The following is a 19,032-nucleotide window of genomic DNA, read 5'->3' on the forward strand; positions in this document are numbered from 1 at the left end:
AAAGCTTTTGATAATATTTGACATTTCATAAGAAATTTGATATTTTAATTTACATGTAACATGTTTGATATACATATACGATGAATGCCTTGTATTGTTTAATTCCAGAGTTGAGTCAATGTTTCATTAATTGTATAATATGATTTATGTGCATGTAGCATTTGTTGTAAAATGGCACATTTGAGGGGCTGATAGCTTAATAATCATGTACTGTAAATGGAACAGTCACTTGCTCAGATGACTAATATTTAAATGGAATGAAAGAACAGTTGCTATATGATGCTGCAGCAATTCAAACTATATGTAAACACTGAACTTTCCATATGAATACTACATATATATCTATCTATATTATCACTTAACAACCCTGTGTTAATTAAAAGCTTTTACAAAATCAAGACAGAGAATTCATACAATATATAAACATATGGAACTCCTAAGCAAGTACATAACATATAAATACAATATAATATGCCAATTTTTTTTCTCATGCAAGCCTTCTACACTTCACCAGAACGGCAGAGCCAGAAGAAGATGTGCCATCATTGTTTAAAGAAGTGAAAGCCACGGGATTTGCCTTCACGTAATCACGCCACTCATCAATGTAAGCCAATTTATCAGCTGTGTCCAGACTAGGAAGCTTACGTTCTTGAAGGATTTTCAAGATCTCTTCCATTTCACCAATAAGTTGAGCAGCATGCAGGACACTGTTCTCCCTCTTTTCTACGCCACAACAAAAGAATTTCATATTTATGACACGCGGTAAGTTGGTGAGGCAAGCACACAATATATCAGCGATCATAATAGATAATTGCTCGAACAGTGTCTCATTGCTGCCTTCATGAGCTTGAAGCAGTATAGACGTCATTGCTGTCTCATCAGTTTGGTGAGTCCAGTCTTCATGGTCTTGCAGCACAGTTTGGCTGATTCTGTACATTGAATTTGCAGCAATAAGATTGATGGGCCAATTCAGAGGGTCTTCCTTCGGATCTCCATTCATGTTTTTAGCAATGTCAGCAAGTTTCTTAAGTGTCTCCGCGGAGTTTATTCCTTCACGTGCAATTTTTCGGAGATCTTCATTTAGCCACATGCGGAAAACATCAACTCCTAACCACACTGAGTCTGCTGCATTTCTGATGTTTACCATATCACTTCTGACATTCAAGAATTTCTCTACAAGTTTGGCATACACGAGGCCTTCACTCACACTTCGAATCAACCACTTCACTTTGTCATCTTTAATGTTTGGAAGTGCAATGGCAATACTTGTAAGAGTAACCACAGCAAGAGACCAACAATTAGGAAATTCTACAAAATATACAGATGAAACTTTGTCACTGTCAAACCTTGCCACCCCCATGAATGAAGTAGATTTATCTAAAAGCTCTTTCAAAAATTTTGGCCGCCGCTTTTCACCCTTCTGAATAAAATGATCAGTAGCATCCCAGTTGTTCTTCATAATCTGCAAGGGTAGTTCCTCCTCGCCTTCAAGAAACAAAACATAACGGCTAAGATCCAGTTCTGTAGGGCCAGATTCTGATCTTTTGGGATTGCTTGAGGCAATATGTTTAGATATGAACTTGTACAAGCTCCCAAGTGACAAGAATGGTATTATTAAGACAAAAGAGATTAGCAAATTTAATTTGCTAGCCGAGACAATCACAATTTGAACTCCTTTACAAAAGTCCAGAATTAGATTCTTTGTGTTATGAACAAATTTTTTGCATATTTGGCTCTGGACTTGTAAAGCTAAGGGTCTCTCTTTCCACCCTACTAGCCTTTTGATCCAATAATTTTCTGTTTTCAACACAGTTTTGTAGCTCTTGGCCCTTTTCTCTGAACGCCTCAATCTTATGGTGGTGAAACATCTTATTGCCGGGGCAATTGTACCCACTACCACGCCAAAAGATTGAATCACAAGAATGACAAAGGTTGACCACTTATAATCCGATCCAACATATTTTGGATCATATGTATAGAAGCTGCCACCATGTAAGAACAGTACCCTAATATGCACTTTTACTAAAGTGAGTGCAGCCAAGAAACAAATTGTCCCTGAAGCATAGCAGGTAACTGAACGAGCCACAACAAACTGAGGGCTACCAGTTTTTGCCATCATCCAATATTTTTTTACATCTACTTTCAATTTTTCAATGGTGAACTTTTTGGTTTCCTCCGATTCTTCACTTGAAATTATTTTGTGTTTATTATCATAATTCAGTTGAAGACACTTTTTAGTGGTGGAAACCGTCAAAGCTGAGAAACACGACACTAGAAGCAAAACAAGCATGAAAGAGAGAGCTACAATGTATTCTACCATGATAAAAATATCTATTACTCCAGTAATTAATTGGATGCAGATATTAACAGAAATAGTGATCAGGAGAATAGCCAATGCTATTATGTTCATGAAAATTTCTGCGTCATCCATAGCTCCTAAAGATGGCATGAAATTACCTATAACTGTACACATGAAGGTGGTGCTGGTAAGTTTCGCCAGCTGATCTACAGGGGTTGGCATCCCAGCACTTAGATCCACTGGCAGCTTCATTGCTACACCTAATAATGTCAGGTAAGCAGCATTGAGAGTGAAAAATCTGCATGGAAACCACAGTTTTCTGTGGCTAAACCCGTGGAAGACGTTAGCAGCCATTGTGAGGGAGCACACTAGAGATGCTGCTGCAACATAGATGCCGATCCATGGCATTGGTGATGCATATTGCTTATTTACTCCGTGGTCGAAGCAGCAGGCATCACTGATTTCATTGTAGGTATTGCAGGAGTCCTGCTGACTCAAATAATTGTCGTTGGAGCAAGACAGGTTGTAGTTTTTCCTTAGGTTGATTGCATTCCATTTCCACTCATAGTATTCATCGCATACCGACATTTTTTTTTTTTGGTATAATTATGACCGCTATTTTCTTTTGGGAAAAAGAGGAGCTTGGGTTGTAGTTGCTGGTCCTGTGAATATATGCTACTATTTATATTAATTATGTTCACATATATATATATATAGCTTTCATGTTGACTTGTTCCACTAATGGAGTCAATTATTGTCCCGCTACGTTTGGAGACTCGAATGGATACAATTTCCATCAATGTACGTTCCTAGAAGTTTTGGAGGATGTGTGGTTGGCTTTAAGTTTCTGAAGATAATTAGAACTTTTAAGCCAATAAGAGTCAGTGTTGCGTAAAACAGTAGAGTAGAATAATAAGCTCTTAAGATGCCATCACTCATTTTTAAGGTAAGGAGATATTGCTGAGGTCTGCAGACTGCCGAGTATTTATTTATTTTTTATTTTTTTATTTTTTTGGTAAATAAGTTTCTTAAGAGTGATAGCTTTAGAGATTACTTATTCCAACAAATAATAATATTAATAATAACTCTTTTATATAGGGCAAAAATAGTGGGAAAAAAAAAACTTCGTAGATGGGTATAAAGGATAAACCTAGCTAAGAGGCTATTTTGAGACTTCAGGGCAGGCATATCATTCAATCTATTGGAACGGACAAATCTGTGAAATAACTTTTCTTGATACAAACAATATTGTCAGCTAAGCTGCATCGAGAGTTAAAATTTTATATAACTTGTAAGGGAGCAGACGAGATGCTGCTGCAACATTTACAGGTTTCTTTCCATGGAGTTGGAGATTTGAACCGTTCTTCCTTTTTCTCCTTGTAGCAGTAATGATAACCAAAACATTATTCTTTTTTTATTTTTTATTTTTTATTATTATTATGTTCAAATTAAAATTCTTATGAACAATTTCTACCATTTTTCTCGAAGCTGTATAGAATGTGATTGATGTTAATTTCTAAGCCTGAATTGTCATTGCTAGCTAGTGTGAATGTGTAAGCTTGTCGAGAAGATTCCCAAAAAGTTTCCATGTCTAGTATTATTATTTAGCACGTCATTAGACTTTGTTCCATTAACAGTTGAGAGGGAGAACTCATAGAAAACTAATAATAATAAAATGGGACTTACTCTTTGCCTAGTTGATAGAGTATTCAATTTTTCCGGTCGGTGTACGGTGTTTGAATACTCCTCTCCCTAATTTACATAATAATAATAAATAAATAAAAAATCAAGTCGACATTAATAAAAAAAAATTAAGAATAATTAGTGGCACATTTGATGCTTATAAATATCATTTTTATTTATAAATCTATCATTTCTTTATTGTATAATTCAAGCCATCCAGATCAACTAAAGATTGTCAAATAAATAGAGTTATTTAACATAATCGCTCTTTGGACAACTAGTATATGATAGGTGATGAATTATTTTTGGGTTAATTTCACTAACACCCCCTCAAGTTTGATCAAATATCACTCTCAAACATTTTTCGAAAATAACTATCACCTATGTCCATTTTCACTTTTTCGTCATAGTTTCCGTTAAAAATATATAAAAAGACAATTTTGTCCCTAAATACCCTTTGACTTGGTCAAAAGTGCTCTTTAACCTAAAAAAAAATTAAATAAAAAGACTACAATACCCCTAAATACATTACAAATTTACAAGTATAGATATATCATATATATATATTTTTATATGTATGCATACATATATATATATATATATATACCAAGCAGGAACCTAAACGAGAACTTTCCCCTCTTCATTCCCTCACCACCACCGAATTAATGAGAGTAGCAAATTTAGATTAACGTCAATCCTAATTCAAAGTTCAAGATTCGTTGACCAGGGGAAGCCAGGATTCATTGAAAAGGAAGGTGTCATTTATTAAGGAAATCTGACGATGAGCAGGTTTCAGTAGATCGATTCAATTGCCGTGTATCTCCACCAGTTGTGCCATATCTCTGTTGTTTGCCGTAATCAGCGGCCCCACCGGCTCCTTCTTGGCTGAGACCCTCGCCGCCAACGGGATCTAGACCTTCCTCTTCGAGACTCGAGTGCAACCTGTCAGTGCCATACCTCTCTCCATGATCGACGAGTTCTCCATCCCGCCGGAGTTCATTGACCGGAAAGTGACCCACCATGGATATCTTACTTCGAACCCTTTCCTAACATCAATCTGGTATTCTTTACAATTCCAACACAAGGCGCTCGATCTGATGCTTAAACCTCTTCCCTAGTTCGTTACTCGACCCCATAGTTTAGGCTTTGATTCAGACCCTTATGCCGTTTACGATTGAGTGTCGGAGAAAGGAACATGATCTTGTATATATATATATATATATATATATATATATATATATATATAATTTGTAAATTTACAATAAATTGAGGGATATTTTATTCTTTTAATATAATTATTTATGTTAAATAGTTGTTTTAACAAAATCAAAAGGTATTTAAGTCATTTTACATCTTGTTATAACTGTTTAACTAATAATTGGGATGTGAGTGAAAAACGGAACAAAAGTTTGTAATATGAGTGATAGTTGTTTTCGAAAGATATTTGAGAGTGATATTTAGCCAAATCTGAAGGAATGTCAGTGAAATTAACTCATCATTGTTTAAGAAAGCTAGTTACTAGTTATAATTGTTGGGAAACGTGCTAGTTTTAAAAACTTTTTGAGGGATTTTCATTCACAGATCTTGATTCATCACATAGAGACAAGTTTTATGCAAAAATAAAATATGATGTGTCATTCAATTAACAGATTGAATACTTACATCAAAGGTCTGAGTAAACCTTTAAATCTTTCCTCTAAAGTGAATATTCTCACTTATTGTAGATCCCTTAGCAAGATGCCTTTTCCTTGGATCTCCATCTTCTTGATAATTGTTTTGCCTTTAGGAATCACTCATAAGCCTCTATGAATGACCTTAGAAAACTAGGCTTGTGGGAGCCTCCATTAGATGAGAACATTAACCCTAATTTTCTAGAGAAAGAAAATGTGTATTCCTTTTTCCTCCTACCAAAAATCATACCTAAAATATACATAGACCATGTATATATATAGGCAACATAAAGATAAAGAAAAGGAAATAATAAATCTTTCTCAATCTCTGATTCACATGTCTCAAATCTAATAGGATTCCAATATCAAGTTGGGCTATAAGTGAGAATCCTTTGGATTTATTATTTTATTGGCTACAATGAATTAATAATTGGCTCGATCCATGGACCCAATTCAATTAATTCATAAATTAATTTCTATTCCACTAAAAGAAATTAATTGAACTCCAATTAAATAATAAATAACCTCTAAGTCAATGTTACACTTTGACCCCTCTATGCATAATTAATTATCGGATAAATAAATCCAACAATCCGACTACTTAATTAATATATTTATTTTGCTACCATTAATTATTTCTGGCTCGATCACAATAAAACATTGTCTCAAAACACACGAAGGCCTTCGAATTTACTTTGTGATCAACCATAATTAATACAAAATAAATACAAGTAACAATGATGCAAATATTGAAAATATAATTTTCTAATTATTAATTACATAACTACCTAAAGTGTCGGTCTAAGGATCCCGAAGTATCCGTCGAACAAATCAAAGTAATTATTAATTAATAAAAGAGTTTATATTTTTCTCATGCTTAAGAGTCAAATGCCATGACGGTGATAGGGAGTAATTGCATACGACGGCTCTCGCAATATATCTCAACCTAACGCGGATCCAGTTCAAATCTTAATTAATTATGAGTCCATCCATAATTACCGACTATGAACAATTTATGATTACTATTTATATTCATGTATTGATCGCCATCACATACATATATAAATATCTCTTGTAAACAAGTGGAAACTATCAATTCTATAATGAATCGAAACATAATACATTTAATTCACCAATTGTATAAAGCATAAATATTTCAGAAACGTCAGGAACATATGTCACTATAATCCAAATAAGAATCTGCCATGCCAGGGCATATAAATGTTAGAAATTATGTCTCAAATTCCCATTATTATTAATTTCTATTTTAGAGTGTAATTTTATGGTAATTTCTTATAGACACGTGAATTGGGCTCTAAGAAATTGTAATCCTTGTCTACAAAGGAATTGGGTATGTGACTTTATAAATAGACACTTAAGTTATTGTTGAGAGTTATGAGTTGAGAGAGATGTAGCCTCATGAGGGAGTATGTTAATGGTAGGGATGAGTTACGGGTTTGGTAGAGTGAACACTGATGGCGAGAGGGAGTCTCGTGGAGTACACGGAGAACTCGGTCAAGAGTTTGTGTACATGGTCTGGTGTTGAAATTCTCTACTATTGTAATATCTCTACATATATAGTGAATCTCTTCTAATCTGTGGATATAATCTTGATTTTGAGAGAACCACGTACATATCTTGTGTTGTGGTTTGAATTATTGTTTTCTGTAATACCCCTAATTTCAAAAGGATAGTCTTGGTAGTATTTTAATTACTTTAATTGCATTTTAATTATTTATTTGTTTCTTGGCTAATTGTTTATTTGATTAATTGATTTAATTATTCGTTTAAATGTATTAATTGACTTATTTGTTTAAATTAAATTGTTGTCTGATGATATGTATTTTAATTGTTAGGATTTAAATATTTATTTTATGTTTTATGTTTAAAGGAGTTGAACTTGGATAGTAGTAATGGGTTTACCAATTAGGCCCTATGGATTACTTGGATAGGAGGAATAATGGGTACGGATAATTACCCATGGATTGTGTACATATATATACGGGTATATATGTATATATTTATAGGTATTTTATTTCTTAAGTTTTATTTGTATAGTTTATATATATATATATATATATATATATATATATATATATATATATATTTATATACATGGATGTATTCAAGGATGAAATCATGAAATACTAATTAAGGTATATAATACACAGCTAGTTATTATATCTTTATTATTATAGTTTATATTTTTGTTTATTCAAGTGTTATATTAATAACTTTTAGGAATCAAATTTGTCCTTTAGTATTAGATGCTTTAGGTCTGTACGGAGGCCATGTCTTATAATAGAATTGGGATGTTTGTTTTTATTATTATTATATGAAAACTTTTGTATCATTAGTTTGGCATGTCTGTGACTTGTAATTGACGGGTCATTAGGTTGGGCTGGGTTTGTTATTATGTTGACTAGGGTTAGGATTATATATTATTTATATGTATATATGTAAAGTGATATAAGTCTGGGGAGAGAGGAAGTCACGAAATAGAGAGATAATAGCAGAGAGCGGCGCCAGTGAGAGAGTCGAGAGAAAAAGGGAGAAAATAGAAGAAAAGAAAGAGAAAAAGAGAGAGAAGGAAGAGAATTGGGTGTCGCCAGATTTAGGGGAGAAAGCAGAGAAAATAATTGGGTTTTCAATCTGAAAATCTTTAAGGCAAGTTTCTTTTCTTATTCTTCTCCTTTGACTTGTATTCTATACATACTTTAATTAATTCCAAGATGATCTAATTAAATTAAATGAACCTATTTGTATATTAAAATCTAAAATTCTGGCATGTATAGATATTGTATCTGGGTTTGTAAAATTCTGGCATGTTTTGGGAATTTGATGCATCAACCCATGAGGGGCGATTTAGCCTGTGAGAGGAATTTTATGGGTTTCTTACACTGTTTGATATTTTGGGACCAGTTTTAAATATTTTAAATTGGCTAAATTAAATTCGTTATGGGTTGGCATGCCTAATATAACATGATAGAAACTTGGGTTATTATGAAGTTATAATTTACTGCCATGATATTTAAGGAAGGAGTGGTTTATTTTAATTGTTTAAAACAATTGAAATAGTATTTATATGATTTTGTGTATGAAGGATTTTAAAAGCACAATTTAAAGTATAGACTAAGTGTGGGTTTTAATTAATTAAAAAGGTTAAATTAATTAAATATGATAGGATTAAATTTTTTTTTTTAAATCAATTGTTTAGATTTAAATTAATTTAATCAGAATATGGAGATGTACAATTTAGTTGAGATGCATGTTAACTTCTTGTGATGTAAATTAAATGTATGCTATTTGGAATTTATATTTTTGCTCAAGTAAATGCAAAGGATGTGTATATGATTTATATCATATTTATTTGGATTGTTATATGTAAACATTATTGACATTATCCTTGGATTTGAAACTTTTAGTTGATTATGATATGGATTAATACACCATTATGGGATGGGGGCATATTAGGGACGGATTAACTTAAAAGTTAAGTCCTACCTATTTTTAATAAGGGAACGGATTAATTATAGTGTTAAGTCCTACTTATTCATGTCAGGTCAACGGAATAGTTGGATGACATATTATTAAAATAATAATTGGATAATTTATTTTTTTGATGGTTGGATAGGACGGATTTTAAATATATAATTATATACCATGACATGAGCTTGAGTCTCAGGATCAGTGGTTACGGTGCGTATATTGCCAGGGATGTGTAGCTAGATATAGCGTAGTTGTGTACCCTGTTAGGTCTAGGTACTCATGCCCATTATATGTGCGTTTTGCATGTTGCCTACTATTCAGGTTGAGATAACTCTATAGTCTAGTGAGGTTCCTTTAGTGTGTATATAGCTACATATGGACTATTTAGTTATTGTTGAATTAATTAGGATGTGTACGTGTATCGGGTCTCTGTTTGGGATGTAGTAGATTAGAACTTGTTTGTGGACCTGACCCACCATTATTTTTCAGGTGTTCGTCAGTTCCAGTCTTAGAGATTGTTCGTGCCGAGCAGAGACAGTCATTCACTCTTCCGACTCTACGTAGGACTTGTCTTCATCAGTTACTTATTATTTTTATTTCGGTTCAGTTATTTCAGTTAGGATATTATTAGGGGTCCACAGGATGGATTCCCAAGTTATAGTTTAATTAATTACTAGTATCCGAAGATTGGAGGATTTTTTTATTGGATTTTTAATTATTATTTATTTGAGGATTTTAAAATAGGGATTTATTATTTAGTTTCCTTCAGCTTATTATTTATTTATTCTTTATTATTCTTTTTGTATTCAAATGCTTGTTTAAATATTAATTGTATGATATCCCTTGTATTCTGTGCTCGGACTTGATCACCCGTGGCTCTAGAATCGAGGGGTATCACAGTTGGTATCAGAGCACTCCAGGTTCAAGTGTCTCTAAGGATCTATCGTTTTAAGACTTCCGCGTAGCGTATCTTTTATTTAGAGCCTAAGATTAGGATTCGTTGTATTCTTTGCAGTTCGGTTAAATCGTACTTATGTCTGTCTTTCTATGTTAACAGAATGGTTAACGCTAGAAGAAGATGGGACAATCAGAGAAACAGGCAACGAAGGGAGGCGGCCCGTAGTCAGCGTCCGGAGGATGAGGGTCCGTTCTATGAGGAGCATGAGGAAGTTCAGCAGACTCGAGATCAGGGAGGAGATCCAGAGTTTCCTCCTCACATCAATGACCTTATTGCTCGGGCTATAAAAGCAGGGGTAACCGCTGTACTTCGGAATCAGCCTCAAGTACAGCTAGCACCATTACCAACACCGGTGGTTCAGACTGATACTTGGGAGAAGGCCAGGAGTTCTTTCACAAAGGGGAGTCCACCTGAGTTCACAGGCTCCACCGATATGAGAGCAGCTCATTAGTGGAAACAGGATATCGAGTGACATCTTCGTTTGGTTCATTGCACAGAGATTCAGAAGCAGATGTTTGCTACCTTCAAGCTAGTTGGGGATGCACTACAGTGGTGGGAGTCAGTTACCACCATAGAGGAGAGGATGGCTTTGACTTATAATGAGTTCAGTGTACGCTTTGAAGAGAAGTACTTCCCTTATGCAGTCAGGGCAGCCATGAAGACTGAGTTTCTTAATCTGCAGCAGGGGAACATGACAGTAGCGGAGTATGAGCAGCAGTTCACACACTTGTCTCTCTTTGCACCGGAGGAGGTGGATACAGAGGAGAAGAAGCGCAACAGTTTCGTCAAGGGACTGATATGGTCTATCAAGAGAGCTATTACGGGTAGTCCAGCCTATACTACCTATACTCAGGTGGTAGACGCCGCTCTACAGCAGTATCAGTTGACCGTGGATTTCAGACAGGCTAAGGGTGAGAAGCGGGGTGACAGAGACTCTGCTAATCAGTCAGCTGATAAAGGGAATGGGAACGGACACCGACAGAATGACAAGGGCAAGTTCCAAGGACAGCAGCCTTGGAAGAAGCACAAGGGTGGTTCAGATGCTCCCAGGGATGTGGTACTTGTTCAGTGACAGCAGAATGGGGGACCACAGGCAGGACAGGGTCAGCCACAGGCTAACCGACAGAGGAGGCCATTTGGTACTTTTCAGGGTAGTTGTTATACTTGTGGAGAGTATGGTCACACTTCCAGGCAGTGTCCTACAGTAAGACAGGAACAGAGACAGCGACAACATGCGCAGCAGGGGCAGAGGGCACTAGTGCCTTTACCAGCTCCACAGGTTCCACGGATTCAGGGACAGACATATCCGGCTCTACCAGCGCCACCACAGCCTCAGGGACAGGCACCGCAGCAGTTGCACTATGGTAGGGTGTACAACCCCATGCCACAGAATATGCAGGCACCTTAGGCTGTTGAGGGTAAGTTTCCTATTCATAATTTACTTGGACGTGTTTTATTTGATACGGGTGTTACACACTCATTTGTAGCTAGGTCATTTGTTGCTTTGTCTGGGATGATGACTCGGGTATGCAGTAGACCACATGGAATTTCTACACCGTTAGGCAATACAGCCATTCTTCATGAGAGTGATGGGCCTGTGACACTAGATATCGGTAGACTCAGATTTCTAGCCAATCTTTTGGTCCTGGACATGCACACTTATGATGTGATACTTGGGATAGATTGGTTATCGCATTACCATGCCCAAGTTTATTGTTATGATAGGTCCGTAGTTTTCAACATACCTGGTTAGGATGTGTACGTCATCGCTATACCGCGTTTTAGGGGGGTCACTAGCACCTATTTGTTTCATGTGAAGGAGGAAGCGGAGGAGGGGACTACTGTATTATTGGATAACATACCAATTGTACAGGATTACCCGGATGTATTTCAGGAGATTCCAGGGTTGCCGCCTAGTCGCGAGATCGACTTTGTGATAGACTTAGCTCCAGGCACTACGCCTATTGCTAGGGCACCGTATAGGATGACACCAGTGGAGATGCGCGAGCTGAGGGATCAGATTCAGCAACTACTCAGCCAGGGTTTCATTCGCAGGAGTACTTCACCCTGGGGAACACCGGTTTTATTTGTGAAGAAGAAGGATGGTTCGCTCCGCTTGTGTATAGATTACAAGGAGTTGAACAAGATTACTATTCGTAACAAGTATCCTTTGTCCAGGATTGATGACTTGTTTGATCAGTTGAAGGGAGCTACTTATTTCTCTAAAATTGATCTGCGGTCTGGATATCATCAACTTCGGGTTCGGGAGCAGGATATTCCGAGGACAGCGTTTCTCACTAGATATGGATCTTATGAGTTTCGGGTGATGCTGTTCGGGTTGACTAATGCACCAGCGGTTTTCATGGATTTAATGAACAGAGTCTTCAGGGCTTACTTGGATCAATTTGTTATTGTCTTCATAGATGACATTTTGATTTACTCGAGGTCAGAGGATGATCATGCTAGACATCTTCGAATAGTCTTACAGACGTTTCATGAGCACCAGTTGTATGCCACGTTTGAGAATTGTGAATTTTAGCAACGGGAAGTGAAATTTCTGGGTCACGTGGTGTCAGAAAGGGGAATAGCGGTGGATCCAGCCAAGGTTTCAGCAGTGGTTGAGTGGGGACAACCTACATCACCTACCAAGATTCGGAGTTTTCTCGGTTTAGCAGGATATTACAGGAGGTTCATTCAGGGGTTTTCAAAGATAGCGGGACCACTCACTCATTTAACTAAGAAGGGTGTACGGTTCGTGTGGGATGAAAATTGTCAGAAAGCTTTTGATGAGCTAAAGACTAAGTTGACTTCTGTACCAGTTTTGTCTACCCCACAGAGCGGGATAGAGTATCTTGTGTACACAGATGCTTCGTTGCAGGGTCTTGGATGTGTTTTGATGCAGGAGGAGCGACCGATTTCGTATGGATCTCGGAAGCTTAAGCCTCACGAGCTTAATTATCCAACGCATGATTTGAAGTTGGCAGCTGTGGTCTTTGCCTTACGTATTTGGCGGCATTATCTGTTGGGTGAGTCCTTCAGATTATTCAGCGATCACAAGAGTCTGCAGTATTTATTTACTCAGCGGGAGCTGAATATGAGATAGCGCAGGTAGTTGGAGTTTGTGAAAGACTATCATTTTTCTATACAGTGTCATCCAGGGAAAGCGAATGTGGTGGCGGATGCACTCAGTCGTCGACCTGTTGGTAGTCTTTTCGCTCTATTCACTACTGAGTGGAATACGTTGAAAAGGGTGGATGAATTGTCGGATGCTTTCCTGGCTTGCATAGTAGTTACACCTTCTATCATTCACAAAGTTTTGAAGGCACAACTCATGGATCAGCAGTGCATTGATAAAGTTGCAGAGATAGCTTCCGGAGAGGTTTCATTCTACTATGTTGGGGCTGATGGAGGTTTAAGGTACAAGGGACGGTTAGTGGTACCTTCTGCTAATGAGTTGAGGAATGAAGTACTGACTGAGACTCACTACTCTGAGTTTTCGGTTCATCCAGGAGGTGACAAAATGTATCAGGATATGAAGCGGCAGTTTTGGTGGGCAGGTATGAAGAGGGACATTGCTCTATTTGTCTCACGATGTAGTACTTGTCAGATGGTCAAGATTGATCATCGGAGGCCGCCAGGAGCTCTACAACCACTGCCAATACCGGAGTGGAAATGGGAGAGCATTTCTATGGATTTTGTGGAGGGATTACCTAATTCGTTCAAGAATCACAATTCCATTTGGGTCATCGTTGATAGGTTGACCAAATCAGCTCATTTCTTACCTATTCGCACTGATTACACTTCGCATTACAGAGATTGTGAAGTTGCATGGCATTCCGTTATCTATTATATCGGATAGGGATTCGAGCTTTGTATTAGGGTTTTGGAAGAGTTTTCAGTAGGCTTTGGGTACAGAGTTGCATCTTAGCACTGCTTATCATCCTCAGACTGATGGACAGACTGAGAGGGTTAATCAGATAATGGAGGATATACTTCGTTCTTGTGTCCTTGACTTTAAGGGCCATTGGGAGGAGTATTTGCCACTTGTGGAGTTCGCATATAACAATAGTTTTCAGAAGACTATTGGTATGGCACCGTTTGAGGCATTATATGGACGACCATGTAGATCTCCTGTTTGTTGGATGGAGGTTGGCGAGAGCCGATTTTTGGGTCCTGAGTTCATTAAGGATACTTCTGAGAAGATTGCTCTTATTAAGGATCGCATGCGCACTGCCCAGAGTAGGCAGAAGAGTTATGCGGATCGTTGTACTCGTGCTTTGGAATTTTAGGTTGGGGATCAGGTTCTACTCAAAGTGTCTCCTATGAAAGGTGTAATGCGCTTTGGGAAGAAAAGGAAGTTATCACCATGGTTTGTGGGTCCATTTATGATTACTGATCGCGTTGGAGCTGTAGCTTATCGGTTGGCACTTCCAGATCATTTGGATCGAGTGCACAATGTGTTTCATGTTTCCATGTTGCTAAAATTTCTGCTAGATGAAGATCGGTATCAGCATATCGATGTGGGAGAGATTGAGTTGCAGCCGAATGCAACATATGTGGAGCCACCGTGTCGCATTATTGACCGTAAGGATCATGTTCTTCGCAATAAAGTCATATCGTTGGTACGTGTCCAGTGGAGTCACCATAATGAGGCTGAGTCTACTTGGGAACGAGAGGATGTTATTCGCTCACGGTTTCCTGATATAATGGAAGAAGGTAAGAGCGAATTCCGAGGACGGAATTCCTTTTGCTAGGGGGGAATAATGTAATACCCCTAATTTCAAAAGGATAATCTCGGTAGTATTTTAATTACTTTAATTGCATTTTAATTATTTATTTGTTTCTTGGCTAATTGTTTATTTGATTAATTGATTTAATTATTCGTTTAAATGTATTAATTGACTTATTTGTTTAAATTAAATTGTTATCTGATGATATGTAGTTTAATTGTTATGATTTAAATATTTATTTTATGTTTTATGTTTAAAGGAGTTGAACTTGGATAGTAGTAATGGGTTTACCAATTAGGCCCCATGGATTACTTGGATAGGAGGAATAATGGGTACGGATAATTACCCATGGATTGTGTACATATATATACGGGTATATATGTATATATTTATGGGTATTTTATTTCTTAAGTTTTATTAGTATAATTTATATATATATATATATATATATATATATATATATATATTTATATACATGGATGTATTCAAGGATGAAATCATGAAATACTAATTAAGGTATATAATACACAGCTAGTTATTATATTTTTATTATTATAGTTTATATTTTTATTTATTCAAGTGTTATATTAATAATTTTTAGGAATCAAATTTGTCCTTTAGTATTAGATGCTTTAGGTCTGTACGGAGGCCATGTCTTATAATAGAATTGGGATGTTTGTTTTTATTATTATTATATGAAAACTTTTGTATCATTAGTTTGGCATGTCTGTGACTTGTAATTGACGGATCATTAGGTTGGGTTGGGTTTGTTATTATGTTGACTAGGGTTAGGATTATATATTATTTATATGTATATATGTAAATTATTCTAGAATAGGTAGGACTTAGTGTTTTGAACTAATCAATCCTTAGTATGCCACCGTCCTATACCGATGCATACAATCCTCCAAATAACATAGTTAATAAAACAACACTATATATTCATCAACCATTCTCCAAAATATGCATCAATATAAAATAATACATATATAACGATATTATGCATTCATTATAGAACCTAAAAATCAAGTGCCAACTATGTAAATTACTAAAATAAATTTAAGCATTTACATCCTCCAAATTATTCAGAAATTGATACAGTTAAATAGCAAACAAATATCAATTTATTCCAAACCAAGTATAGTTAATTTCAGGTGATTCACTATACTTATAACTCTGTCTAAATATGATTAACAGTATTAAATCATAAATAAAATAATCTCCGAGTTCCAGTAAATAAGTTTATTAACAACAGTGCACAACCTACAGGTTTTTCCTCAAATTCAACTTGCTCCATTCCTTAGTCTAGTTATGAATTAATGTTTCCCCATTATTTTACAGGTCTACAGCAATCATATACATCATTTACAACAGGTTAAACCAAGTAAAAACACCCCGCATTGTCCAAACAACGCCTTAAAAACAGTTAATACGTAATTTGGGGCGAGAGCAGGCTCTCATAACTTGAGAGCCTGCTCCATTAGCATGGGAGCCGGCTCCCTAACTTTGGGAGCAGGCTCTATGGAGATAGGAGCCGGCTCCACACATTGATGAGGGAGCTGGCTCCCTCCTTATGGGAGCCTACTCTCTCACTCCCTGAAACCGTTTTGCGTTTTCTTCTTCGTCTTCCTCGCCTCCGGTGATTCCTATGGCCTCTGTAATTCTTTTAATACTTGTTCCAGTGTTTAATCAATGTGCCATAACAGTTATAAGGCATCGACATGCATCAACGATATCAATTAAACTAAGCTTAATCTCAAATACAACATGCACTAGTTAACAGAACTGTAAGAACTTGCAAACCAGTTTAATTCAACAAAATTAAATATAGTTAAAGCATGCATAAATGATTTGTTTTAATATTAATTAAACCCCTGGAGTCTACCTAGGCATGCACAAAACACAGGTTTAGGGGAAAGAGTTAGAACAGAGACTTGCCTTCGGTTTCAGTTTTGAAACCTTAAACCACCGTCTTTGAGTTTTCTGACAGATTCTGGATTACCATTCAACACCTCTGTTGCTCTTGATTCAATCTAGAAGTAATCCCTTCTTGGTTCAGCCCTTGTCCCTAGCCAAATCCTAACTTTCCTCTCTCTATTTTCCTCTCACAACTCTCTATATTTCGTCGCATCCACTGCTACGTCACTTGGGTTCTAAAAACCCTTAGCAGACTAATACAAGTATTTATATAGGCTTATACAAACACAGCCCTAATTCTAATTATATTAGGAGATGGAGAAAAATAATTAATCATATAGCTAAGTCAGCTACGACATAAAAATATAAAGCCCTAAAATAAATATATATAAACCAGTATAAATGTAATTATTAATAAATCCTAATGGTTAACTTAATCCTATACACACACACATATATATATACATGTATATACATCCATGGATAATAACTGTACCAATAAAATCCCATATCTAAGCCCAACTCCGTTGCCTAAAAACATTAATTTAATTTAAACATATCTTATCATTTAAACAAATAAATCAATTTAAACAATTAAAGTAAAACCCACATAATCATATAATTAAATTAAACACATACTTCAATTAAATAATTAAACAAAAACACAATTAGCCAATTAAACAAATACACAATTAAATCAATTAAACATAAAAACACATAGCCACGTAAACAATTAAAAATGCACAAGAAACCAAATTTAAATTCCAATTTTATCATTTTGAAAATTAGGGGTATTACAGCAATTGAATAAGTTGAGTGACTAACTGGATTATAAATCTTATGTCAGGTCATTATATAATTGAATAACATACTCTGGTTTTGGACGGACTTTACATATATGGTTATGGTACCACGAGATGAGCTTAAGTCTCAGGCTCGTTGGTTAGGGTGCGTATATACAGTGGATGCGTAACTGGCTATGATAGGTTGAGGTATACCCTGTTAGGTTTAGGTATTCATGCCCACCTTTGGGTGCATTTTTGCATGTTGCCTTCTGTTCAGGTTGAGACCCCCTTTGTAGTTCAATGAATATCCCTTAGTGTGGATATATATATATTTATGGACTAGATAGATATTATGAGATATCTAGGATGTATCTCCTTATCAAGTCACTGTATGAATTGCAGTTAGATTAGAACTTATTTGTGGGCTTGACTCACTCTTATATTTTTCAGGTATCGGATGGTTCTAGTCTTAGGGCTTGATCGGGCTGAGCAGAGACGGTCATTCACTCTACTGATGATATAGGATTTCATTCCATGTTTTAGATTTGGATTTTATCTTCAGTTATTTACTTATCATCTGAGATTTTATTTAGGGGTCCACTAGATGGATTCCTGAGTTGTACTCTTGAAGGTTGTGGAGAGTTGGATTATTTTAATCTTTAACTTTGGAGGATTTTGTATTTAATGATTCTTTCAGCTTTATTATTTATTTTCTTAGATTTTTTGTATTCTGTGTTCGTTTATATATTAATTATTTGATATTTTCTCGAATTTAGACTTGGGCCTGATCAATCCATGTCTCAAATTTGAGAGGTATCATAATAATTGACTTAGTCCATTAGTGGAAGACTAATCTCCACATGCAGTTTGGAGGACTTGTCTTAGTAGTTTTATGTCTAATTCAGTACCACCAATGTCCTTCCACAAGGAGGAAAATTTTATATTTGAATATTCTTTCCCTAATTTGACTTATGAAATCAGACAAATTAGACAAGCACGTGCTAGATAATACTGGTCAACTTGGAAACTTTATGAAAATGTCGACATGCTTACACACCAATTACGGAGAAGTTAAAAATGAAAAGAGTCTATTTCAAGTTTATAAATTAACATCAATCCAATTCTACTTACCGAGAGGAAATGAACAAAAATTTCACGTGGTCCATTAGTGGAACATTCTCCACATGCAGCTTGAAGGACTTCTCGTAGTAGTTTTATGTATAATTCAATACCAAACAATGTCCTTCCACAATTAGGAAAAATTTATAGTTGAATATTCTTTCAGATTCCACTAAATTTATTTATGAAAGTGATATGCTCGCGTTCTCCGTATTTTGGAAAAAAAATAGCAGAAAGCGTTGGTTACCAAATGAAACTTTTAGTGTGACTTTTTTTAATAGTGATAAAATGGATAATTTTTTATTTACCGAAAAAAAGAAAAAAACTTTTAGTGTGACATTCAAACACGTCATTACAATTTGATATTCCTTCTCAGACGCTT

At 35.9% G+C, this 19,032-nt stretch overlaps 1 protein-coding gene across 1 annotated transcript; it reads right to left on the reverse strand.

Annotated features, from left to right (window-relative positions):
* Positions 1 to 268: 268 nt before the first annotated feature.
* On the reverse strand, positions 269 to 2,964 carry LOC132304040 (uncharacterized). Its single transcript, XM_059801536.1, has 2 exons — positions 2,458 to 2,964; positions 269 to 1,485 (listed from the first exon to the last, which is right to left on the reverse strand). Exons 1-2 carry the CDS (start codon positions 2,885 to 2,887, stop codon positions 488 to 490), a joined length of 1,428 nt encoding a protein of 475 aa, XP_059657519.1. The 5' UTR covers positions 2,888 to 2,964; the 3' UTR covers positions 269 to 487.
* Positions 2,965 to 19,032: the final 16,068 nt, after the last annotated feature.

Source organism: Cornus florida, unplaced genomic scaffold (assembly GCF_030987335.1).
Source record: "Cornus florida cultivar Cherokee Brave unplaced genomic scaffold, ASM3098733v1 CherokeeBrave_3.0.0_Hap2_Chr04, whole genome shotgun sequence".
NCBI lineage: Eukaryota > Viridiplantae > Streptophyta > Magnoliopsida > Cornales > Cornaceae > Cornus > Cornus florida.